This window comes from Chlamydotis macqueenii, chromosome 7, assembly GCF_036417535.1.
Source record: "Chlamydotis macqueenii isolate bChlMac1 chromosome 7, bChlMac1.mat, whole genome shotgun sequence".
Classification (NCBI taxonomy): Eukaryota; Metazoa; Chordata; class Aves; order Otidiformes; family Otididae; genus Chlamydotis; species Chlamydotis macqueenii.
The window spans coordinates 31018209-31044747 of record NC_141562.1 but is presented as its reverse complement, the minus strand read 5'-3'; the positions used below and the strand labels follow the sequence as shown (position 1 = coordinate 31044747).

The 26539-nt window shown below is 49.3% G+C and overlaps 1 protein-coding gene across 4 annotated transcripts in view; it reads left to right on the top strand.

Moving 5' to 3' along the window:
- Positions 1-22611, top strand: part of AFAP1L2 (actin filament associated protein 1 like 2) — a 69342-nt gene extending 46731 nt beyond the window's left edge. For 2 of the 4 annotated variants that reach the window (XM_086752202.1, XM_086752201.1), the window contains exons 4-20: positions 530-621; positions 4838-4928; positions 8382-8465; positions 10179-10381; positions 10881-11060; positions 11612-11701; positions 12463-12547; positions 13776-13880; positions 14538-14749; positions 16401-16546; positions 17137-17248; positions 17936-18175; positions 18265-18442; positions 18703-18870; positions 19271-19452; positions 19975-20103; positions 20469-22611. In XM_086752202.1, coding sequence (XP_086608328.1) covers positions 530-621; positions 4838-4928; positions 8382-8465; positions 10179-10381; positions 10881-11060; positions 11612-11701; positions 12463-12547; positions 13776-13880; positions 14538-14749; positions 16401-16546; positions 17137-17248; positions 17936-18175; positions 18265-18442; positions 18703-18870; positions 19271-19452; positions 19975-20103; positions 20469-20495 — 2324 coding nt within the window. In that variant the 3' untranslated portion in view covers positions 20496-22611. Of the gene's footprint in view, positions 1-529; positions 622-4837; positions 4929-8381; positions 8466-10175; positions 10382-10880; positions 11061-11611; positions 11702-12462; positions 12548-13775; positions 13881-14537; positions 14750-16400; positions 16547-17136; positions 17249-17935; positions 18176-18264; positions 18443-18702; positions 18871-19270; positions 19453-19974; positions 20104-20468 lie in introns of all 4 variants that reach the window. The other 2 variants (XM_086752204.1, XM_086752203.1) reach the window with 2 other exon arrangements.
- The last annotated feature ends 3928 nt before the right edge of the window (positions 22612-26539 follow it).

The window sequence follows — 26539 nt, the reverse complement described above, 5'->3', positions numbered from 1 at the left end:
TCAAGAGCAACTCTTCCCTCAATAGCAATTCAGTTACTGTTCTCGTCCAGCTTTGATAAGCCGTTGTGTAGCCCAGCTAGGCAGCAGCCTTTGCAGTTCACTCTAGGTGCAGGGTGGTATTAGCTCCAGTTTTCTGGAAAGGCAGCAGAGGTGAGGGGACAAACCTGCAGCAGGGATCAGAGCTGGCAAGGTCTGAAGTGCTATGGATCTCCAAATACTGTGTACTATCTTCCCATGCTGCTTCTCAGAGACCCTTTAACGTTTCAGCAGTGGATCTGGGCTTCATAGTTTTCCCTCCAGAAGGAAAAACATGCCCAAAAACCAGAGGTCAGTTCTTCTGCTGGGTCTCCAAGTGCCACTTTCCTGGGTATGGCCTGAAATGACATGGTGACCCTGCAGCACTGCCTGTAATTGTCACTCTGCTTCCTACCAAAATAGCACCTCGCTGTTCCTGTACAGCCCTGGGTAGCGAGTGGTCTGCTGGGAAATGCCACGTGCCATCGATACAATTGTTGTTTCTGGCTTGCAGGGCTGGATCAGAGAAACTCTTTGACCAATGGAGACTCAGGACTGCATTCGTCCCCTCCTCAGAAGAGCCTACCAGACCTCCCCCCTCCAAAGGTATGTTTTGCAAATCCTGTGCTTTTCACTGCCTACCCCTTAGCCTGGGGGTCTGAACGCCTGGAGGCTTCACTTCCATTATGTACTGTGTGGCACGGCTAAATGGAGAGACCTCTGCCCATGTATGTTAGTGAGGCAAATAGTCCTGGTGAGCTTTATTTAAAGAAAACAACAATAAAATAAAGATTTGACTAGGAGCTCCCTAGTGCATGTGTTTCCAGCTGTACGTTTGGTCTTTGCGAACACCACAGGTCAGTGTGCGGGTGCTGCGGCTGGCTGGTGGCCTAGGCAGAGTGGCCATGCTCTGGGCTGGCTGGGCATCCCGAAACCCCGATGTTTCCCAAAGCTCGTGCACAGTGGGAAGCAGGCAGCTGTGGGAGCCTTGGGCTTCCAATGTGTGTGCAGGAGCACTGTGCAAAATGGGCTGCATTCCCTGGCAGGGGAACCTGCACCCATCACATGGCAATCCAGGCTCAAAGAAGGAAGAGAATTGAGGTTTTTCAAGCAAACAAAGGTGAGGTTGGCTCTTAACTGTGGCTTTGGAAATCTCCCCTGAGTTATTAGCATGAACATATAGAAGTCAGAAATCTTTCATCTGCAGAGTGGTGGGATGATCCCCAGGCAGCATCAGGGTCTCCCTTGCTGGCAGTCTTGCACAGTTTGACCATTAGCAGGGAAGATCCAGTTGGCTTCCAGCTGAAGCACCTGGTGTGCTCTGTGCATTGGGCGACTGTGCTGGGCATTACACCGGTTGTGCAGCCCACAGGTCTGCGAGAAAGAGTCTCAGGCACTTTAGATTTTTCCATAGGGCAGCTGTAAATATGGTCAGGGTTCAGTTATAAATCTAGCCAGGGTCCAGTTCAACATCGTCAGCTTTCAGTGAGGTTTTGTCTCTGTGCCAGCAAGCCAGCCCGGCTGGCCTTGGGAGATGGAGGTCATCCTCAAGACCCTGGATGTTGCTGTTCAGTAGTTGTTCTAACATGGGAATTGCTGTAGCTGGGATTTTGGGATGTGAAAGGAAAGGAAGGTGGGGAGTGTGCATGGGGAGGAGGAGAGGCATGGAGGAGGATGAGGTGGTGCATCCATGAATTACAGAGGAGGATCTCCTTTCCCAGGAAGGAAGAGGCAGGGTGAAGCCCCAGGACTTCTGCTCACAAGGGGCTGTGGCTCAGCTGAAGTTAGCTAGAGGAGCTGGGAAAACGAGGGGTAGGATGGAGTACAGCCATCAAACCCTCAGAGGCAGTGCGGTTGCCTGCTGGGAGCTGCTCCAGCCCCTGGGTGCTCTGCCCGAGCAGCCAGCTGGGACATGGCACTGGAGCTGGAGTCGCCTGGGAGCAGCGACCAGAGCAGGAATTGCTGTTTGGCTTTGGGCCTCTCAAAGCAGGAGGGGGTGGTGGCTGTGGTAGGGAGGGGGGCAGGAGGACAGCAATGAGATAGAATGAAGGTACAACCAGGGAAGCAGCAGCTGCGTGTCCCCAAGGCATCTCTGCTTGTGCTTGGTGCAGACCAGCTTTCTGATAGGGCAATGAGAGAGTTAAATGAGGGAATTAGAAATATACAGTCTTGAATATTAGCTGAGAAGGGTATCTAAGCCATCCGTCCTCTCCGAGGCCTGTGCTAGGAAATACCGCCTTACCGCTGGAGCTAACCTCCCATGGATAAAGCAATTGAGTACCTCCTCGCTGTGAGCATCTGAGTGCCAGTGAGCTGCTGGCAGCAAAGTCATCTGAGCATACTTCAGGGATTGGGGCTGGGAAGAGTTTTAATGTGGGCCCAGTTAGTGTGGGGAAATGAATCTTCCCTGTCTGTGTCTGCTGCTCCGGGCAGTTACCTTTGAGGCACAGGAGAAATTTGGTGATAAAGCTCTGCACAGCAGATTCTCTCTGGTGTTCACTGACACTAACAGTCCATGAGTGACCCAAGAGGGGTGCCCCAGCTGGATCTAACTAATTTCTTTGGGTTTGTCCTAAAGCAGCCTTTAAACAATGAGTCCTGCAGGCTGTGGCTCAGACGTCGGTGACCTTTCATCTGTGTTAGCCCTGGCAGCTCTGCCACTTTCCACAGCCATCCGCTGAGAAAGTCAGGTGGTGCGGATGCAGATGCCCAAGATGGTTTTGTTTGCATGCTCCGTTGTGCCATGATGTAACAGGCAAATGTTCTGCAAGGGCCACCCTGGGTTAGATAACACAGCATATATGCGTTGACTTAAGCTAGAGACAAAACAACTCTCCGCCTTTAGGGAAAGAGAAGAGAAAAAAATAGCTACTGGGGCAGCTGAGGTGCAGTCCCACCTAGTCCCTGTTGGCTTCCATTGTCTGTAAGAAACAAAACAGAGCAGCCCCTTCCCCCCCTCCACCTCCTTCCCTGACACTTGTGGGGTTATGTCAAATTAACCCACAGCGTTTCCTTGTGTAGGCAATTTGTTTGTGGTCATAGCACAACGTGAGCTGGCTACATGCAGGAGGCCACCACAGGTGGCAATTGCTGACACATTCCCTGGCCAGGGAAGGGATTAAGTAAAGCTTTGGAGTGGCTGGGTTTGGTTTTATTTCCTTAATTTAACACATTAGGACTAGTTCTTAAAGCTTTAAGCGTTTGGAGGCAAGTGTTTGCCAGCAGTGTGTCCGACGTGGCTCTGGAAAGCAAGCTCAGAGTCTGCTCACAGCATCTGGCAGACCCACGCAGGAAGGAGTTTTCATCCAATACACTTGAGAAGTTTGTGAGGTTGGCAGAGCCATGGGCAGCTTGCCCATGTGTGGGGAGCCAAAATGCATTATTTTGGCCAGTGTGGTCAGGAGACCTAGCTTCCATAGCATCAGTGGCCATCCCCCTTTGTGAGCAATTGCTGGCCAGAAAATCTTTTCCTTCAAAGCTTCCTTTCTACTTCAGGGCAGCAGTACCTGATGGGGGAAATATCCAGGACAGAATGGACAACTTTGAACCTGTATTTGATAATGCTGGCATGACCTGCAAAGGGACTGATCCTCCCATAGTCTGTTCTGCAGTGCTGCATGCCAGCTGGCCTCTCTTCTCCAAGCCACCAGGAGCAACCTCCTGGGCCAGCATGAAGGACTGTGACCTTCAACACTGCTGTGCCTGCAGAGAGAGACCTGCTCTTCTACCTGTCTTCCTGGGAAGAATGGGGCTTTAGCCTGACATGCACTGGACATCCTTTCCAGGATTTGCACAGGTTTCGGTCAGAAGGCAGTTGTAGTGGTGTCAGCCAGAGCATACCATTGTCAGATGACCGGCAGTGGTTTGACCTGGGCGAGGAGAAAGCACACATCACTGAGGAACAGGGGGATACTACCATCAGCTCATGATGGGAGATGAGATGCCACATATTTTGGGAAGAGCATAAGCTGTGCACTCATTCTACTGTGATCTCCACCTCTACTGTCTCACGTTCAACGGCAAAGTTAATTACTTTTAAAGTTTGTTAGCTTCCATTTTTTTCCCCTCATGTGTTGGTATTTCTAAAGCCACAAGGCACTGTTTTTCCTGCCAGCCCTTACTTGTGTTTAGGGAGGGGTTTGGCAGGCACCACAGGGGTTTTCCAGCACTTGAACTCCTTTCAAAGGCTTATTTTCCATTAATGTTGTTTATTCATTTCCTTCATTTTTTTTTTTTGCTCAGAGCACAATTAAAGATTCCTGATACAGTTCCTAAAGCAGAGATTTTTAGTTGTTGGTTTGCTATCAGTCAGACTTGGAGACATGACCAGTGACTGCTCAGGCTACGCTTTTCAGCGTAAAACCAGGATTGCGCCAAGTGCCTGCTCTTCTGGTTCCCTGTTAAGATAACCAGTAGCACAGAGGGTCATCCCCAGTTACAATGAGTAGCTTAGGGGGGTCGGTGCAGCAGGCAGAAGTCCCAGTTCATGGTAAGGCCAATGGGTTGCAATTGCTGCTTTTGAGGAAGGCTTGATCTTACTGAGGCTTCAGCAATATGGAAGAAAATAACATTTATGACACAATTATACAGTAATTTCAAAGAACTCCTTTCTGTTTGAGCTAACGATACCCTGGAAGCCCTCAGCAGTCCCTTTCTTCCCTGTCATCTCAGCCAGTTTGTGAAAATCCTGGTGCACACATCTGAAAGATCTCATCCACTAGGACGCACTTGAGTGCTATAAAAAAATGATACCACATTGCTTTCAAATATCTGTTTTTACCTTAAATCATGCTTATTTTCTTTTTTCCCCCCCCCCCTGCAGATTCCTGAAACAAAACAAGCTCCAGTCCCCAAGATTGAATCCCCAGAGGGATATTATGAAGAGGCTGAGCCATACGATGTCTCTGTGAATGGTACATCACAGCTAACTCTCTGGGGCTTCTTGGGGGAGATGGAGGACTTGAGGTTTATGAAAGCACGGGCATTTCTTACAACTTGTGTGACAAATTTGTTTTCTGATGCTGATCACACTTGGTATTACAGCTCTAATGGTAGTTGAAAGGAAAAGGCTAATGATACTCAAAGCTGTAAGTTTCCTGTAGAAATAAGTAGTATGGCTGAGTTAACGTAACATCACTGTAAAATATTATAAACCATTGGGGGTTCTCTTTGGATGGTTTTCTAGAAGATAGACTGTAGTCAAATGCAGGTTTCCATTGAAGAGTGAGCAGTGAAGCCATGGTGGCTTGCATTCATGTCCCAGTGCTCTAATCATCCCTTCGGGGCTCAAAATCCATTACTCTGTTGGTCTGTTAGACGTGATAACCGTTTTTATAGTTGGCTATTTATTCAGCTATGTCTCTTGTGGCATTTTAACCATCTGTAAACTCAATTAAGGAACTGCACTTCATGCAAGGGGACAGTGTGTGGGTTCCCTCTGCGCACACTGGCTCACTGCCTGGGTCGGCACCTCCCAGCAAGGTCCTCAGCAGAGCCACCGATAGCTGTCACCCGTGGGTTCCCCACCCCTTTGGGAAGAGACTGCAGCATGCAGACTGAGCTCCCAGATTTTTAAGATGTATTCCTGTATCCTTTTCAGTGGACACTCTTCATGAGAGATTACCTTCCTCTGATCTGATAACAGAGCTGATCTTGTCATCGCTTTATAATCCATTTAAGCCCAAATGAGAGGGATTATTTTGCTCTGCTTCAGAAGATCTCTGCTCATCAGCTTCGGCTACAGCAGGGTGGGGCACAATGACATAGGTGGTGTGGGGCAGAGCTGAGCAGAAAGTCGAGGCGAGCAGAGAAGTGAGAGTTAAGGATAAAAGGTTCGAATCTAAACCCTTGGCTGTTCAATCTGAGCTTCTTAGGAGATAAGCTGAGTCCTCTCCAGCCCCACTGTGCACCCCTGGGCTTTGAAGCTCCCTGGCAGAGAAGCACCAGTGATGCCGCTGCTTGAAGTGGCTGGGGGTTGAGGTGTCCAAACAGCCATCGCTGCGTACGTGCGCCTTGCACACTCCAACAGCTCATAGCTCAGCATGGGTCACTGCTCTTGCGAAGGCCTAAGAGTTACAGTGCTAAACAAAAAGGGAGACACAGAAAGATCTTTGTTTCCTGGAACCATCCTGTTTTGGTTGCAACCGCATTACAGCGGTGAACAGGAAGATTGTGCCCAGCTCGGGTGGGAAGAGGTGCAAGCTCATCACGGCCGGGGTGGAACGTGCCATTTGGTTCAAAGAGGTCCCCCCAGCTCTGCCACGTGCAGTTAGGTGCCAGCTTGGTTTTGCCAAAATGCTCTGGGCTGTTTGAGGGCATGGGGGGAGTGAAGCCCTCCTGCAGCCACCGCAGCCTTGTCCCTGCAGGGCATTTCCAGTCACCTGCACTGTAAGATAAATGGGCTGCTTTTTTTTTTTTCCCTACTGCACATTGGGAAAGAGGTTAATGTACTAAGAGCCGTGGCGTGTAAAGACATACACTAGATTAGCTGGAGCTCTGCCATGGATCCATGTGCTGGGAATCCCAGGTTGTGTTATCTAGGTGGCTCCGTAAACTCATGCTGCGTTCAGAGCCTTGGCTGGTGGGAATGATAAGCACACACCCAGCTTAAACCTCCACTTTTCCTTGGTAACCTGCTGCTCAAAGATGCAAATAAATATACCCAGCATCCACTGAAATCTGGGCCAGCCAGATGCCTAAGGAGAGGAAAGATCGCAGCCCTGCAAGCACAGTCAAAAAAGAGAAAAAACCCGTATGATGGGAGCGCTGTCAAAATGGGGCAGTCTGTGACTGCTGTGAGCAGCTGTTTGAGCAGCAGTTTCGGTGTTTTACCAAGTGGTGTTGCAGCTGTAAGCAGCGATAGGAGCCCGTGAAGCGAGCAGAGATGGGATGTGCAAGCCCAGGCAGCCCCTCGCCACCAAGGTGCGTGGTGCCTCTGCCTGCCATGACTGCGCAAACACTGGTCCCCTCCGCAAGCCCCTTCTACACAAACCACCTGGTGTGCTATAATGCCGATGGCTTTTGAGGGGGTTTGTGTGAGAAGGGAGGTGGCATTGTGTCATAGAGAATCTCTCCTTTTTGGCAGCCTCATGTTTGAGGTGTTGCCCTGGGGTGAGCAGGGAGAGATGCGGAGAAGCAGGTACATGGTGAGAGGAGGCTTTGGAGGGCTGCAGAGAGGGTGAGGTGTGGCACACCATGCAGAGGGTAGGTGAGGCAGTGACGCTGGGAAGCTGCTGGTGCCGTGGTTTGCCTCAAGAGATCAGGCTCCAAATCCCATGGCACAGTGGGCAAACCTGCAGGTCTTGGTCATGCCCATTCAAGGGCTCAGTACAAAACTCAGCTCCCTGTGCCTTTTTCCCTCTTGCCTATCAGATGGCAATGGTACCCTGTACCTGTCCTACATGGAGTGATGCTCATTGCTTGCAGCTGCCTTGAGACTTCGGTGTGACTGCTGTTGCTGAAGAGCAGTCTGGACATGCATGGGTTTTCCCTGGCCAAAGATGCTAAAGCCTGACCCCAGTAACCCCCCAAGCCCTCTGTGCCCACTCATATCTCCCCACAAGCTGGGTAGGGAAGAGGCCAGCAGTCTAGGGAGCTGCTGCTGGTGTTTTGACAGAATTACAGTGTGAGCCTTAGAAGACATCCATGCGCCTCCAAACAAATGGGCGTAGTGAAATGAAACAAAAATAGGAACATCACTAAAATTAGTGGGTGCACTGCCAAGAAAGGACATCAAAGCAAGCCTCCAGATGGGCTGAGGAGATAGAGGATTTGTGCAGCATCAGAGGTGGAGCTGTGAGGCACGGTAACAAACCGTGGATGAATTAATTAAAATAAAGTGGGTGGGTGAGACCGCTGGGTCTCGAGGTCCCTCTTTCATCAGTAGGGTTCCTCCTTTTCTGCTTGGGATGCCTCTGCCTGTCATTTTACAGCTCCAGCAAATGCTGCTCCCTCCCTTTCCTTCTGGGCCGAAATGTGTTAAACCGTTATCGTCCTGGTCCTCGGCTGCGTTTGCATAATTGACGGGTGTGATAAGAAACAGAATGAAAACGCAAGGGGCAACGTGACTGCCAACTGAGCAATAATTATTCTGGCTGAAACAGCTCATCTGCCCTGGCTGTTTTTAATTACAACGAAGATGATACTCTTTAAAAGGGAATTGCCTTTTTGAAGGGGTGGGTTGAAAATGTCCTTGTTTGAAGTCTCACGGTCTGGAGTGCTCCTCCATTGGTAGTGGGGACAGGGCAGCCTCACCGGCTGAGGGGGGAGTGCGGGGCTGAGCCAGACTGATGTCCTTGTTCTCTGCCACTTGCTTATCTGTGGCTTTCTCTCTTTATCTCCTTTTCTCTTTCCTTTTGACTGTGCAGGTCTTTTTGGTAGGCTTGCTGCGGCTGGACCCAGGCCAGGGTTGCAGGTTTCTGAGGGCGTTATTTATGCCACAATAACGATGGGTATGGCATGCTTTCCAAACCTGAAGTGCCCTTTTAAACTTTTTTTTTCCTAAAATTTTTCCTAAAATCCTACCTCAGTTTTAGCAAAGATAGTCAGTTACCTTGCCCTGGCATTGTCCGTTACGTGCATGGAGGGTAGTCACCTCTCCCCTCTCTCTGCCCAGAAGGGGCCAGAGGAGCTGTTAGCGATAGCCCTGTGTTGCTAAGGAGGGAGATCTAGAAGATGAGATTGCCTTAGACATCCTTGCTGCTGCTGGATAAGGAAGGGTCCCTAGCAGTGCAGAGGTTCAGCTTCTTGGTATTTCTAGGGATGAGAAACCTCAAGGCTTTTAATCTGAATTTCTACCCAGCGTGCCTGTGGGCAAGGTCTGCATAGTGATAACGAATTGGGGGGTAATGTCCAAAGATGGACAGTCCAATATGTGCAGGGTATGGAGATGGTGAGCCAATAGTGTGCTGTTGGCACCATTCAGAGACTTTGAAAGGAAGTATTTCCTTTTAATAAGTTTGTTTAATTGGTGCAGCTTTGATCACTTGAGGGATGTTATAGATTGAAATTTCACCAGAGGAGACAAGGGGTAAGGCTGTAGCTTTGTTACTGCATCTCAGCTTCTTTTATTTTAGGAACAGGTAAACTCAACTTAAGAAGCATTCTTCAGTGAAGCTCCTAATGCTTTTTATTTTCCTCTTTTCTGGCTGTTTTTCCTTTTGCACCAATCCGATAGTTTTACTGTTATGTGGATATTCAGATTTGATGAAAATGAAAATTAGATTATATTCTGGCAGGAGAAACTTAACAATGTTCCTCCATGCTGTTTGGTAAGACAAGAACGCAAAACCATACACAGATGCTGCCCAAATCTTATCATCTTGCAATGTCAGCTTACTTTGCAAATAAGATCCATACTGTAAACGCCAGCAGAACATTGTAAATTCCCCTGCAGTCAGTGGGAACATTTTCATTGCTTCTGATAAATTGGTACCAATGACCACCTATTATCTGAAAAGTCCAATAATCTGCAATACATTAGAGCTGGCTGTTGAAAATCCCAACTTATCTTAATAAAGTAGCAATCTGTTTAAGAATGAACATGAAAAATGTGGTTACTGTTATTTACAGCTGCCACTTATGACTAATTTTTGCTGCTGCGACAGTCTATTACTTCAAAACCCCTTGGTGTCCCTTAGATGCTGAGTAGAGAGAGAGACCTGTTAGCCCAGAGAGGGAAAGTGGAATGACAACTCAAATACAATAGATCATTGCTTGCTGCATGGCCTCACAAATACCATTTTTCCTTCTGAGGACAAGGGCTGATTGTAGCTTGCTGTTGCCTTAAAAGTTGTGAGTGTTTGACTTGAAGTGGAAAGCAAAAAAAAGTATCTTTGGGGAGAGAAAAAAAAAAGCAGCCAACATCAGAAAATGTCTAAGGGAGTGTTCTCAATTTTGTGGTCAACTGAGAAGTGTCTTTTGAGTGTTTGCTAACTGAGACTGTTAGGCAAAAAGCATTGCAATGAGATTAATATTGGGCTAGAAAGAACAAAAGGATCTGTGAGGGTTATTTTCCTATTGATTATCTTCCTGCAGAGGCACCTCAAAAGACACGTCCCTACACTGGAAGCTTTTGCATGTGTGAGCATGGCTGAGACAAGCAATAGGCCCAGGGTTGTCCTAGGAATGTGTTTAATGATAAAGCTTTGCTTTTGTTATAGAAGATGGTGAAGCCATTAGTAGCTCCTATGAATCTTATGATGAAGAAGAGAGCAGCAAAGGCAAGTCAGCAACCCATCAGTGGCCATCCACAGAGGCCACCATTGAGCTGATGAAGGATGCCCGCATCTGTGCGTTCCTGTGGAGAAAGAAGTGGCTGGGACAGTGGGCAAAACAACTGTGTGTTATCAAGGATACCAGGTTGCTGGTGGGTAGATCCTTCACTCTCTGCCTGAAACAACCTATGCTTCAAAAGCCATGTCCCAGAGATTTGGGGATCTCATTCAATTTTCAGAAGGGACATGGGCTTGGGACTGCTGTGGGGGACACAAGGGCACATCTGTCCAAAACCGCAAACTCCCAGAATGCCTAGAGATGGTGTTTAAGGAAACTTTGAGGTGGTTAAGCAGAAAGGATGCTTATCCCACTGGTTAATTGCATACTTGACCCCTAGCACTATCTGTGAGAGGTATTTCAGATTATATATACGTGTACCTAGATGTATGTGTATCGCTATACCTTTAGGGATGTCTTTGTCTAGTCTTGGTAGATGTGGCAGCCTTGTAGGACCTTTAAGACCTTCTTGTGTTCAGTGCACTTAATGCATGTGGTTGCACTGAGCCACTTCTAAGGGTGAGTTCACACCAGCAAGTGAGAGGGATGACTCCTCTTCAGTCTCTTACCTGCCCTCCCATCTTCCTTCCCAGTGCTACAAGAGCTCCAAAGACCACAGCCCTCAGCTCGACGTGAATTTGCTGGGCTGCACTGTCATTCACAAGGAAAAGCAAGTGAGGAAGAAAGAGCACAAGCTGAAGATCATTCCCATGAACGCTGATGTCATTGTGCTGGGGCTGCAGAGCAAAGACCAGGCAGAGCAGTGGCTCAGGGTCAGTGATGCCTTCCTGCTCACGCTCCCATGCTTCTGTTCTGGCTTTGTTGGGAGACCGTATCTTATCTCGGTCCTGTCTCTGTGTGCTCTGGCTCCCTTCCTCACTGCAAGCCCATATACAAATACACCACTTCATTTTCCTGTCCTGGGGTAGCTTCTTCCTGCAACTCCCTGCTGCCTTTGCTATGCAGGAAGCTGGGAGATCCCTCTGCACACTGCAGGAGGCATGTCAGGGGTGGGTGCCCGACATGAATTGGCTGAGGGCAGGGGGAGATGTGGCCCTTTCCCTGATATGGCAGCAGAAGGAGGAGCCTTCACGGAGCCTGGGGCTGCAGCAGGGATGTGAGGCGCTGGGGCTGCCTTTGCTGGCAGCCTCTCCTGGCTGACTTGAATCTGGCAGTTTCTGTTGTCTTCCTGATGCAACACCAGTCACAGGGAGTGTAAACCGTGGGTCTCCCTGGCTGCTGTGTTTTTTTTGTCCTGGGTGGGGAGAAGTATTGATCCCATCACTGCAGCTCTCTCACAGGCTGTGGCTTCCCCTCTGTGCAGGTAATCCAGGAGACCAGTGGCCTACTATGTGAAGGAGGCAGTGAAGGCAACCAGTACATCCCAGATTCACAGCGTCTCAGTTACCCGAAGGTACACCTTATCTCTACAGAGAGAGCTAGCACTTAGGCTTTTCCACCTTGTTCCTGTAATAAATAATAGTTGTAAGTGCAGTAACTTTATCATGCAAAGAATGATATGAATGTAACCAGACCCCTCTTGTGCTGAAAAGGAGCATTACTGGAACAATCTTAATTTTCCTTTGCAATCTTAATTTTGTTGCCACATCTTTCCCCCAAAACTGATTGAGCATTGGGCTCTCCTCCGTACAAGACAGCAGCACTATCTTATTCAACAGGGCAGCTGTGCTCACCAACAGCTTTACAAGGGCCAGGGATTGGGGCAGTCTCTAGTCTAGGTTTAGGTGACGCTGCCCTGGGGTCAACTTGTTCCAAAACAGTGGGAGGAGAAAGAAACCTTCCTAAGTCTCTGGTGAACACCCAAAATAGACCTGTTTGGGCACCTGGCCAGTTCCTATGCTCATGCCCTCTTATGGGGACTGGCAAATGCCCCCCCCCGCTCCCCCTGCCACCAGCCAGGCTGCAGGGCAAGAGGCCACCACATCACCTCAGAGGTGACTAGCCGGGGCGGTTTGTGAGCTGCATGTGCCCATGCCAGGCTCAGAAACAATGGAAAGGGCACAGCGTGAATGGGTGGGCGGGGGATGTCTGTGTGAATGTGTCTGCTATGGACCTTGTAATTTTGGAAGTGGGGAAAAGGCACTTGTGGCAGATGCTGGCTGGAGGGATGGGTCACGTGTCTGGTGGGAGCTGGCGTCTGCTTCCTGTTGACAGGTGGAGGTATCCGAGAGGTACTCCGCAGCTTCTGAGAGTGGGAGCAGCACGGATGGCCACCCAGAGACGGCTGAGATAAAAGATGGTAAAACTTCACCCTGGGAATGAGGGGGAAACCAGACCATTGACTGTACATGTGTGGTGAGGATTTCTGTAGTGTCTTCTGCCATTGGCACTCCAAACTGACTTGATGCAGGGTGAAAGCTGTGTGTGAATTCACTGCCTCTGAATTTGATTTCATTGTTTTTTGGTTTTGTTTTTTTCTTTTTTCATAATGAAGTGACAGGTGAATGTTGGGATTTCTCAGTAGTTAGAGTTAGGATAGGACTTGAGAAACCAGGGTATGATACCTGCCATACCACACAGCTTCTGCGTGGCTCTAGGGAAGTCACTCTGGGACAGTTTGAAATGACATAAATCCAACCTAAGTGACTTTCCTCAGAGATCTCTGCAGAGAAGTTGGAGTGCCTGTGTGAAAAGCTGAGCTGTCTCCAATGGGAGAGTTATGCCTTCACACTAGGGCATCTGACTTTGGGCTTTAAGCTCCATTCTCCATCTGTAAGATGAGTCAGCTAGGTACATTATAAGAGGAGATGCTCTGTTGGAAGAGTGGTGGGATCCATCTGCATATTGGAGAGAGAAAGAGAAATCCATGCTGAGGACTTGCTGGAGTCACCCAACAGATGGAGCTTGGCTGCTCAGTCCCCTCTACAGTAGGACTTTGTAATTTTACTGTGCTAGAGAGAGAGAAAATCTGGACTAAGAACATCCAACTTGATCTTTTACCAGGGTTCCCTGATGATTATATAGCCACAGCCACATTCACGCACTGGCTGATGTGCTCAGTGGGGAAATGCTGAAGAGCCTCTTTGGGCATAAGCTTTCCCCCTCCCCACCCTGAGTCCCTCTTTTAGAAAGGAGAGGGACTTGAAGGCCATAAATATTTATGGATAATTATTTTTCATTCCATTTTTGTAGTGTAAGAAAGTGAAAGGAGGTTGGCATCTGCCCAGCAAGACCTGTGCAAACAGCTGTCCCACAGCTCCTGCAGTGACTGGCGGTTGGTCAGCACTAACCCAAGTTTAAAGCAATATAGATGAAGTCTTTGGGGCACACCACTTAACTGTGATCATCTCCCTGGGCTTTGGACTATTACAGCCTGTCCCCAAGTCGCAGGTCTGCCCTCTGCAAGCAACGTGTGGGCTGTGGTGCTGTTGGGTACAGGACGGCAGCACAGGCAGCTTTGGGGCAAGACACCCAGCTGTGAGGTGGGAAAGCCACACATCTGTCTTTTTTGTTTTCTTTTCTGGTAGTTAAGAAGAAAGGCTCAACTGGCCTGAAGCTGAGCAACCTGATGAACCTCGGGAGGAAAAAATCCAGCTCCCTGGATAGCCCAGAGAGATCCCTGGAAACTTCCAGTAAGTGTGGCAGCACGGACTCCCCTGCAGGGACTTGTCTCAGGGCGGGATCTCGGTGTGCAGGGCAGGGTGAGCACCAGGCATCATCCTCCTCAGACATGCCTGTGCTAGGCGGTCCTGCCAAGGGAGGCAAAGAGGCCACAGTCTGCTTGGTCTGTGCCAGTAAATCCATGCAGATTCTGGTGTCGCTAACACATTAAGGTGGCTGCGTGGCTTACAAGGACAGGCAAGAGCTCACAGGGTGACCAAAGAGGAAGGGCAGGTAATACCAGACATGTATGCAAACAGCATCTGTGCTGCTTTTCCTGGCCATCAGCCCAGGGTGCGGGAGTCAGCAGGGAGAGGGTTGTGCGGGTCAGCTGGTATTCGCCATCTGAGACCAGCTTTGTCCAACCATCTGCAGCCAACTTGCTGCTCCACAACTAAGCTGAATTTCAAGGGTCTCATTTTGAACAGATTTTCTACCCTTTTCACCCCGTTTTCTACGGACAGGACAGCTTGTCTTTGTGCTTTTGCTCTTTGTCATTGCCTGTGGCTTTGTATTGTGCAGTGATCTCAGAACTTACTCACCAGACATCCCTGTGCACACAAATGAGTCTGGATTTCCTCTCCCTGTGGGGTATAAAACACACCTAAATAACCTGTGCTTGCTTGCAGGTTACCTGAATGTGCTAGTGAACAGCCAGTGGAAGTCCCGCTGGTGTCAGATCAAAGACGGTCACCTCCATTTCTACCAGGACAAGAACCGAAGCAAAGTGGCTCAGCAGCCCCTGAGTTTGGCAGGTTGTGAAGTTATCCCAGAGCCAAGCCCTGACCATCTCTACTCCTTCCGCGTCCTGCACAACGGGGAAGAACGGGTCATTCTGGAGGTAGGGTGTATATCTCCAAGCAAGCTCTGCTTTAAGTTATCAGCTTGGGTGTCTTAGTAGGCTTGAATGCTGGTGAGGTCCTCCAGAGGAACCCTCAGTCCAGCAAAACAGAACTTTTGTGAGACTTAGGTTCATCTGCTTGTGGTCATCTAGAAGTTGTCTCACCTAGCTGGTAATCCAGGCTTTGTCTGATACTGGTGCCTCCAGAGGACCATTCAGCCTTCATTTTAGGCACTCATCTTAGAATGGGATGAAGGGTCCTCTGGAGATGTCCATCTTTCTCCACTGACTATAGGATAATCTTGGATGATTAAGTTATACGGGATACATTTCAGATGGTTAGTGTTAGATGAGAGGAATGCTGCTTTAGGGATTTAAATCTGTGGTTAGGAGGAACAGAGAACTTAATCTTCTGAAAATGGAGATTCCCCAAGCTGTGGGTAATGCGTCCTAAGTAAACCAACCACACATCTGCCCCTGAAAGTGCAAGTGAATTCATCTCCATCTGTTACTTTCCTTTGCCTGCATCCAGGACTGTTTATCTCTAATCTTAGTTCTCTCTGACGACAGCATGAAGGTGGACAATGTGAGCGATTTCCTGTATTTTTCCAGTGGGGTGGAATATTTATAGCTAAACAACTGACTTTGAGTGCCTGCCATGAAGTTTGAAGGTGTTTTTGTTTAGCTTCTGTTTCAGGGTATGTCTGTTTCTAAGAAATATTGCCTAATTACAGATGTGAGGAAGAGGTGCTGGGAAAACTTACATTTTGTGAATGGGAGAATCAGTATTTTGTTGGGACGTCAGACTCAGTGTACAGACTGGCTGGCTGGCTTCCCAGGGACTGAAGTCTCTGCTAAATAAAACAGATTGGAAGCTTAAAATATACTTTCCAGTTTGGGATTCACTTGCCCTGAATTTTCTTTTTTGCTTACTGCTCTAACTTAAATCAAAGCAAAAGATGTGAAGATGTCTGCATCAGCCCACTTCTCCTTGCTTCAGGTAGAAAACCCCCACTACTGGGAGGTGCACGTAGCTATTTGCTAGAGCTGCCTTCAAGGCACTGTATTTAACTCTTCATTTTGCAAAATCTCAGACTGTTCACTGCAGCTGGGAATTTGGTACTGTTAAAGCGAGGGGCTCTCTTTGGAGTTCTTTTCTGATCCCACTTTAACCCTCTCAGCCCTGGAAGGGGTTTGGGCTCTGGCCTGAGGAACTCCCAGGCTCCCTGGACTTGGGGTCTCCTGGCACCCCTCTGTTCCGCAGTCCCATTGCCGTGCTCTGCTGGTGCCAATAAAATCCGTGTGCTTTCCCCGCCAGCATCTCCACCCCAGAGACTTCTCTTGCTCTTGTAGGCAGCTGAGTTGATCACCACAGAAAGGAAAACGCAGACTGATTAGAAATTTTAGGCAGGAGTTAAGCAAAGAGCTGCACTCATGTGCCTTCCAAATTTGCGAGTCAGTCCATGCACAGAGCGGTACTTCTTCTAATGGGATCTCAGGTTTAATATAAATCTCCGGCTGTTCATCTCTCCCCTTGCAAGCCCAGAGGACTGCCACCATACCTCCCTACCCAAGGCTAAGCCTGCATAAGCCTTGGGAGTGCAGAGAAACTGCTCTGGCAACCTGTGCTGTCTGTCTGATCACCTCGTAGGCGAAGTCCTCAGAGGAAATGGGCCACTGGCTAGGCCTCCTCTTGTCAGAGTCGGGTTCGAAAACAGACCCGGAGGAATTTACCTACGATTACGTGGATGCCGACCGAGTTTCCTGCATAGTCAGCGCTGCGAAGAACTCCTTCTTGTACGTCAGTGGTAACGTGTGAGGCTGCGCAGGGCTGGTGGAGGGGGAAGGAAGTCAGAGCGGGGGCTCCCTCTGCTTGTGGGAGGTTGGCTGCCATGGGAATAGGTGGTAAATTCACAGCTGCAGCTCAGCTTCTTCCTTTCGAAGTTCAGTATGAGACAGAAGAGGACTTGTCATTGTCCCACCACAATGCATCTGACCTGAGCTGCAGCTGGCCATGAGGCTATAGGGCATGTGCCCAGGTGGCTTTTGCAAAGACAGGTTGGTTGGGGTCTGGGCATGCAGACACACAGTTCACCGCACCACTGGGGCAGGGCAGTTGTGCTGCTGCGGTGCTGTGCTCGAGGGCTGGCTGAGAAAGGAAAGAGCTGAGGGAAAATGTAGCCCCGCTCTGGTGGGCGCTGCTTAATGGGCACCCGGAGCAGTGTTGACATTGCTGCATGGCTCTACCTTCTCATCTCCTGTATTTGGCCATGTGGCCCTGCCCAGACCCCGGGACCGTTGTGTTCAGATGCCCCAAAATCCAGCACGGTGCAGTTGTGCAGAGAGACTGATCCCTCCTGATGGGATGTCCCGCTGCCTGTTCACAGCTTAATGCAGAGGAAGTACTCTGAGCCCAATGCCTACATCGACAACTTGCCAAAGGGCAGGATGCAGCAGGAGGAGCTGTACGATGATGTGGATCTACCAGACCTACCCATGGTAAGGTGCCCGGTGCTGCAGTGAGCGCTGCGGAGAGCAGGGGCAAAATCCGGGCAGAGGGAGGCTCCAGTGGTGAAAGGGGGAGGCTGTTCCAATAGCAGTGAAGGGGATTCCCAGCCCCTGGGGAAATCCAGGCTTTTTGCAACAGGGCAGAAGCAGATGCTGGAGAGGACTCACTAAGGAACTGAAGATTGGTTTCCGGAAGGTGCTGTAGGGATCCTCAGGCAGCTGGGATAAAATCCCACAGTTTCTGTCAGCAAACAACATGGATTATTTGGTGACAGTGGATTGTTTGGAGCCAGGTCTATCAAAATTCCTTTTGGTGCCTGTGAGAGCAAGTCCTCTGTGTAAGGACAAGAAAGATGGGCCAGGCGGGAAATGGGACTGTTACCCTGGGAAAGGCAAAGGATCTGGCCGAGGTTGTTAGATGTATCACAGTGTAAGATCCTTGCAAGGGGCTGCTACTACCATTGGAAAGACCTATTGAAGGAGAGCAAGAGGGGCTTTTCCTTCAGTACACCAAAATGCCCTGTCTGGAACAACTTAGAAAATGGGGTTTTAGTTCCTCTAAGGCTCATGCACAATCCTCCAGATTGCCTGACGTGGTGCTGCTCTGCAGTGAGATGTTTCCTGTACTTCTGGCTGCAGCAGATGGTCCCTTTTCAGGGGAACATTCTCCTTTTGCAGGAAGAAGCACCCAAGAGTGAGAGCAAATTGGAAGGAGACCAAGACAGAGTGTACCTGGATCTCACCCCAGTGAAGTCCTTCCTACACTGTGCTGGCAAGAAGTCATGCCAGCCTTCACCCCTCAGCTCACCAACTTTAGAAAGGGCGGCCAACAAGGCTGCAGCTGAGAGCGCAGGCGAGGCAGCCCTCACGGCTAAGGAAGCAGAGCCCTGTAGTAAGGCGATGGAGACCTCGGAGCAGGTACTGTCCTGGCATGCTGTGTGGGGACAGGCTTCATCAGTGGGTCAGATCCCACTGCTACATCACCCCACCTTGTTTTCCCCCTTCAGAAACCCCCGGAGAAGCCAGAGCCTGATGAGGCACTGCCACGGTTGCCTGCTGTCAAAATCCAGACGCAGCAGCAGAACATCGCCTTCCCCCAGCCGGCCCCTGAGCTGCCGGCAGGCACAGTGACAGTGGGCAGTCCCCAGCTGGTGCCTGCACACCGGCCCAAGATGCCGCTGCCGGGTGAGCGGGCTGCACAGGGAGGTGGGTGCTGGTTGCGGCAGGGCCTTGGAGGGGAGGTGGTGCTCTAGGTATAAGCTTTGCCCTGTGGGTTGCCTTGCTGCTGCTGTAGGGTAGCTTTACAGTGCCCGAGGGGCTGATAAATCAGTCTGCTCGTTGGTGACTTTCCACACCCTCATCCATTTTGTTTCCAAGCACCTGAAGAGGTTTTCCCTCCTGCTTTTTCCCCTGGCTGAGCTTGTTTCGGTGGGTTGTGTTTTCAGTGGCAGCAGTGGAAACCAAGCTGGGCAAGAACAGGACAGAGGCAGAGGTGAAGAGGTTTACAGAAGAGAAGGAGCGGCTGGAGAAGGAGAAGGATGAAATCCGGGCTCAGCTCACCCAGCTGCGCAAGGAGAGGCGGGAGCTGAAGGAAATGCTTGTGGGCAGTGCAGGTAGAGTGGGACAAGAGGTGATGCATGGAAATGAGCCAAGGTGGGACCACAGGGAAGGAGAGGGTGAGGAACCTGGCCCACCTGGGACCAGAAAGTGCTGCGCACTTCCAGTGAGGCATAGACCTGGTGCTCTGAGCTGAACAACATGGCCCAAATCACACTAGAGCAAGAGTTTGCTCTGACATAGTCCCTTTGGTGCAGGATACAAGGAAAATGCACCGGAGTAATACATGCTGTGGTTCCTGTTCCCCTCATGAGTTTCCCAAGTCCCATGCAGCGCCCCCAGCACTGCGTGCTGAGGAGGGGCCATGCAGAGCTCCCACCGGTGCCTGGTGCTCGCATCGGCTCCGTGCTGGCTGCCCAGGAAGCAGTGAGCACCAAGCCATCCCTCCTTTTGCAGACAAGAGCCTGGAGCAGAGGCTGAAGGAGATAGATGAAGAGTGCAAAAGGAAGGAGAGCCGGAGGGTGGACCTGGAGCTGAGCCTGGTGGAGGTGAAGGAGAACCTGAAGAAGGCAGAGTCTGGCCCCGTGACACTGGGCACCGCGGTGGACACCACGCATCTGGAGAATGCAGCCCCCCGGGTATGTGGGGGGCATCCCTGGGCTCCACAGCAGTGTCCTGACAGCTGAGCAGTTACACCTTAGCCTGCTTGATAATAGAATGACTAATAATAATAATATTATGTACAATTTTATACACTTATAGATTGTATTTCTATACTATCTACATACATTAATTATTATATAAAATATAAATCAAGTAATAATATGATATGACAGCAGTGATGGGGGGTGAAAAGGGGACTGAGGCTCAGGAGAGTGGCTGTATTTCCCTGTGGGACCTTGAGTAACACTCCTGGGGGCTGAGCAGGTCTAAGCCCAGCTCCTTCTGCACTCAGCTGAGCCATGAGGTGGTTTTTTGGGGGAGATTCAGGCATCTAAATTCCTAGGAATTGTGTTCCCACAAAATGGGCATGTCCCTGAAAAACACATCTCAGTGTAAATGGGCTGTGACTGTTGAGCTTTTGTAGGAGATGGTGGGGAAAGGCAGCAATCTCTCTCAGTATTCTGAAGCTGTCATGATTTCTATTATTTTTATTGTAGGTTCAGGTAAAAACTGCCAGTCCAGCAAACAGCACAGAGAACTCACCAGTCAATTCAGCAACGGCTTTAAAAAACCGGCCTTTGTCCGTCATGGTGACAGGGAAGGGAACAGTCCTACAGAAAGCTAAGGTAAGGTGCCAGTTGTTACAGGAGAAAAATCCATCTCAGACAGCCACTGCTTTTCCTTCCTGGCAGCAGAGTGGCTGTGGTGGGACAGGGTAGTGGAGGGTCTTGTGTCTTGGTCTGGGAAGCACCTCTGACAGAGCACTGCTTGGAGCAGGCCAGCCTGATTTTCCTTTGGCCTTTTCACCTGGGCTTACCCTTGCTGTGATTTAAATGAATAAAAGTGTGCACGGCTTATAATAGACATCCCCAAACCACCCTGGGACCAAAAACACTTGGGTACCAGATGATTGGGTTGATCCTGTGTGCATTATAGCTACTGTGGCTTGCCAGATTTGCCTTTTGACTCATTTGCCTTTATTCCTTGGCAGGAATGGGAGAAGAAGGGAGCGAGTTAGGACCACGTTTTTCAGAGATGGACTAAAGACTGGAATTGCCCATCTATGGCCAAGGGGATTCAATCATCTGTAGGCGGAGGTTGAGTGTGCAACATGACCACACGCCAAGAGCCTCCTCCACATTGCGCCAACTCCTCAGACGCAGCAATGGAGTCAACAGCTGCTGATATAAATTATCCCAAGAGATCTTGCTCCTTCCAGACAAGTCCCAATCATGTAGCTAAACCAGTAACAACCAGTGGCAATCCTTGCATCAAATTCCTAACCCAGTTGATGTAAACAAGAATGTTACTGTACATAGGGGTGTTTTGTGTATTTCTACTCTGAAAGTTTATCGACAAGTTACTAAGGTTTCTGTATTAGTGACAGTAGTGTTCAGAAGAGGCCTCTGCTATTCTTTATACCCTGATGGTTTTCAGCCTGTTGTGACAAATTGCAGTCAACTGAAGTCTCACCTATCCTGCTGCCAGTCATCACTGAGCTGCACTGCATCCAGCCTTCAGTTGAGGGAGATACCCACACCTGAGGAATGCCTGAGACATGAATGAGAAGCACATAGCAGCCTGGCCAGGGGATTTTTAATCTGTGTCCTGATGGAACCCAGCATGTGCTTGCTCCTACGAGCCTGTTGCCGATTTGCCAGAATACAAAGGAAGATCCCTGCTCACTTTCTCATGCTGTAAGCTGTGTTACAGACTGGTGGCACCAAGAGCTCTGGGCAAAGAAGATCTGCCAACCAGATCCAGTTAGTTTTCTTTCTCATTTCACATGAGGAGTTTTTGGGGAAAAAAAAAATAATAATAATATTTGAATGCTTGTTAATAATTTACCAAAGGCCCAGACCTGCTCATGTGTTGGATGGGGAAGCTGGATCCTAGTGCATCCTTCAGGGCTCGCCCTTTCCAAGGGGAGGTAGGTAAAGCTGTCCCTGTTCTCCTGCCCTGGTTGTGAGCACCACTGTGCTGATGCTTGCTGGTCTCCACGGAGCCGTGGCAGGCCAAACCAACCCCACAATCTGCTGAAGACATCCCCATGCAAAAGGGGCCCTTCCACATGGGCAGGGGCTCTTGGCAGGCAAGGTTGCACCACTGTGTCTCTGGTGAGCTGCTGACCATCTTGGTGCTGTCACCCTTATTTCCAAATTATTAAACTTAATATAGTGGTCCACACAGTCCACCCCATCTGCTCTAGCCAAGCTTTCTAATGAAAGATGTTGGACCTTTGGGACTGCTAAGCTTTTAGAGACATTGAAATTTGAAGCGGGGGGTAGGGGAGGTGTCAGAAATCCACACACTTTCTCCTCCCTGGAACCTGCTGTCATGTCTGATGGCCTGGAGATGACTGCCTGTCTCCTCTGATGGTCCCTCAGCCCTGGGGCCCAGGCTCAGTAACTAGGGTGAGTGTGTGGTGGCTGCAGCTGTTTTCCAACCCTGCAAAGCTGACACAGCACTGGTACGCTGGCTGGGTTGTTCCTGGGGTCCTGCAGCTACATGGATGAGCATCACCAAGGGCTAAGGTAAACACAGACAGGCAAAATGTTGTGCATTCCTAGCCCTTGAAAACCCTTGACAGGCCTCAGGAGGAGATAAGTGGCCCCAGCTATCAGGCCTGTCCCTGTGCAAGGTTTGCATACAGGAAAAACTCATGCAAATAAACCACTGAAAGATCTTGCTCAGGACTAGGGGAACTTTCCTCTCCAAAGCATGGAGAAGCCACAGACACCATGAAGCTTTTGTTTTGACCCTTCATGAGCTGGCAGGAGCCCCTCTCTACAACCTAAATATGTGCATAATGTCACGCCCTCACCATACACCCTGCTGTCATCCTCCAGAAGTTGTCCAGACATTTCCCAGTGGTACAGAGACAGCGATGGACAAGAGCAGCTCTGCTTTCCCCACCACAGCTCTGTCAGCTTCAGTGGTCCTGCTGGGATATCTCCATCAGGGGATGGTAAACATAGGCAAGTCCTGGGCAACACCCATTCTCCAGACAAGAAAAGTTAAACAATGTCTCTGTGTCCTCATTGTTTTCCTAACTCAAGGCATTTCCTTTGTTGTAACTGTGACCTATAAAGTGGCGCTTTAGAGGGTTTTATAATAAAATGTTGAGTATGTTAGTTACCAGTGGTTTTTCTTTGTAAATGTGGCTTGTCCTTACTATGCTTTCCAGTAGATTTCAAGCACATCACACCCCCATTAGTTACCACACAGTCCCTTAGCTGTGCAGTCTACAACTGCAATGGATTAGATCTTAAATAATTTAGTCCTATATAAGGACTGCATGGTCAACAAAAAAAAAAAAACCAAAAAACTGACACCTAACCAACTGAATAAAACCAGCACTAACCCTGATAATGTGCATGAATATATGTAACAGATTCCTGCCTGTATTTCTGCAGCAGAGTCCTCTTCCACAAAAGCACAAGAAAATGCATCCACTCCCTTCCTCTGGCCACCAGATAGCAACTGTGTGCAAGGTCTGTGCCTGCTGCAGCCACTGAAGGGAAAACCTAGTCAGGGTTTAGCTGGAAAGGAAGGAAAGGGTTATTAAAGACAGTGCTTGAGGCCAGGCGTTACAGAATAGACACCAAACCAGACACATGTGCGATATCTTTTGGCAGCTGTAGCACTACCAGCTCCACTACCACAGAAACCTTGGGCAGGCACCATAGCTGTGGCACAAAGTCCTGGGGGAAGGTCCTGCGCCCCTGCCTTTCCCTTTGACACAAACCTGCCAACAAGCCCCTGAGTGTCCTGTCAGAGCTGCTACTGCAGGAAAATGCACAATTTAATGGTTATTGTTATTGCTCCGTTAGTTATTCCCATTGTCGTTCTTGTCCGTGCATAATGCAGCCAGCCCCCCCCACAGGGCCCATGGTGTGTCACAATGGGAGCCCATGTTCTTCTGGAAGGAAATTTGATGCTTAAAATAATTTTTCTTAGCAAGTTTCTCACCTAAGTACCTCCAGTTCTTTCTTGGGCTACACGGAGCAACCCTACAATAGCTACTGAAGATCTTGCCAGCCTGCCTAGCACATCAAGAGAGCTAGTGGACACTTTGATTTTCAACTACAACACAAGTAAGTGCCAGATTCTAAAGGAGGAAGGAAAAAAAAAAAAATTATAATGTCTCTTACTGCTGGAGAAGTTGGCCTGAACATTTATGTAAGTTAGTTGTCTGGGTGTATGAACCAAATTAATGTACTTGCACTGAAAAGAATAAGACTGCAAGCTTTTTGCAAGCCGAAGCAGCCAGCTGGCTTTAAGGAGAGCAGCAGCAGACTGGGTGCCAGCGCTGCGGTACCTCTGACAGGGTGGCCCTGGGTGCTGGTGCTCACGGAGGGTGGCATGGAGGGGTCTGAAGCCCAGCTGCAGCCTTTACAGTACAGGTACCAAACATTTACTCACCACAGGCGTGATATAATTTGCTGAGGTAGCTAAGACTAAAGGGATGAAATTCATGGCACTAACTTAAATCTCAGTTTTTTAAAGGAGAACAGGCTCTCCTCTGAAGTCAGCACATGTCCCAGGACCAGCAAATCCTACAGAGTGAGAGGCATTCACAGTGCCATTACCAACAGCCCAGACATCTAATGACAACCTGGCACAGACAGCATCCTCTGCGCTCCCCTGGTGCCACACAGGACTAGCGCTGTCTTCACAGGGACCCCACCTCGGTGCCTGTGCCAGGCTCAAACAGCGACCCAGCATTAAGGGAATGAGCTTCCATCAGATAAGTTCTTATTAAGTATTTTTGATCGAATCAAAGCAAGCCTCAGAGTAAATTTAATAAGCGGTCATGTCAGAAACCCAACTCTCACTCTTTTTAAATTAAAATGTGCAGCAGAAAGGGCCTAGAAATTAGCCAGGATCTGCAACTCAGATTTTTTTTTTAAAGAAAAACAGAACAAAAAGAAAACAGCTCTAGCAACTGCTCACCAATGTCCTGTTTGCCCACGGAATCAGCAGGTCTCTCCAAAACCATCCTATATATCCTGATCCTGTTACCAGCTCGGCTTTTCCCATCTCCTCCCAATGCCCCGACGCCTCCTTACCTTGCAGAGTGCTTTGTCCCAGGCAGAAGGAGAGCTGGCAGGTGCTGCTGCCTCCAAGAGCGCATCTGAGCAACCATCCAAGGCTTCAGCGTTCAGTTGCATTTAGGAGGAAGGTCACAGTCACAGCACGTGTAGATCCCCAACACACGGCAATCCTTGGGGCATTTTGGGCACTGAGACCTCAGCCAGGTGCACCCAGAGGCCAAGGGCTGGGTGTTAGGAACCAGCTGTCCCAAAACTCCTCCATGAGTTTCCAATCTTTCATACCATCTCTACTTGAGAAACTGAGGCACAGGGCTAGAGGTATCCCACCCAGCATTAAAATGCTGTCTCCAGCATGAGATTTCAGTCTGCAGCTCCTCCATCACAGAGGTTTGCGTACCTGTGCTTAAAACCAGCAGGATGGTACAAACGCAGGGTTTCCCTCAACCCAGGACCCAGGCAACTATCTTCTGTCTCAGTGAAGTGCATGCATGCTAAAAATCTACTTACTAGCTATGTAATAAAATAAAGTAAACAAAGTTTACATCCAAATCAGAAGGCAAAGGTGTTCAGCAGCACTGTACAAACTATCCTGCAGGCAGCAGAGACAGAAGGAAAAGGCTTTCAACACCTGTACAAGCCCAGGAAAGCATGTCCCAGCTCCGGAGCTGTGTGCCAGACAAGGCAAACGTGCTTCAGTTGGAGAGGGAAAACTCATCCTACAGAGGACAAATGCCTGCGAGGCATGAACAAAGGATGCTGTTTGTTAGACAAACAACTAGAGCAGAGAAACCCCCAGGGAGCTGCAAACCCAGCACTTAATGGGGCAGCAATGGTGAGAAGTGGTCGTCTGTCCCACCCCTCACATAACAGAGGATGTGCAGGAAGGCTGCAGAGAGTTTTCAGAGCAGTCTGGCTGGGACCCAGCCAGCTCCACGATGCTTCTGCACCACAAAATACAACTCACACCTTCAGCTGTGAGTGACCTAGCCCATCCTCCCTGCAACAAAAGACTACCAACAGTTTTGCAGCAGAGGCAAAGCTTAGCTACAGCCATGCCTATGTAACGTTAATAGATCAGTTTCTGTCTATCCTATATGTCAGCCCTTCAACTAAGCCTCTGTTTTGCTGTCCCTGAGGACACAGACCATCTGCTGAAGGGGCAGTGAAAAGAAAGAGGAAATTCTCCTTTCTCCTAGGCTGGTTTGTCCCACAAGGTACGATACTGCTGTTCCTGTCTCACCCAACAGTGTGATCCACGGGCCCTGGGGAAACAATTACGTAAATTTTACAGCTTCGTGGGCAAATTGATCTAGTGATCCGGTGAGACTCATGCTCTGAAGGACACAGGCACGTGGCCAAACTGTCTTTGTGAACCACCACAGCCCCGCAGCTTCTGCTGGAGAAATTACTGCTGCACTGGGGACAAGATCAGCTTAAAACCACGAGGGGGAGCAGAAATGCCATTCAGCTCATCCATCCAGGTTCAGGCCAGGACAAGTAATGCTGCTCTTCCCAGCCAGCTCCAAAAGGAGAGCAAAGCAACACGGCAAAGCTCAGAGCAATGGAAACAAAAAGCTAAACCATACTTAATCATTCCAGATAAATTCAGAGAAAGCAGCATGGACAACTGGCAAAACAGAAGAGAGGCTAAGAATCAGTTCTCCTTCCTCTTGTCTTCCTGCACGTAACAAGCCATTCATTCCAGCATCTGGCTCCCAGTGCATAATCTGTGTTATCCACCTTCAGCGGGAGCTCCAGGATTGCTCAGACTTCTCCATAGTTTTAGACTAACTCAAAGATCTCTCAAGAAGTCTGTTTAGAACAAAAATCTGGAATGAGAATCTGGATGAGGAAATGCAAAATACCAATAATAAATACTTAAACATAAATATTTACTTCAATTTAAAAGGAAAGATAGCACTGAGAAGCCCAGTTTGTGCAATGCAGGAACTGGGAACGGCCCCAGCACAGTCCCTGTGCTGGAGCAGCTCAATCACTGCCAGGG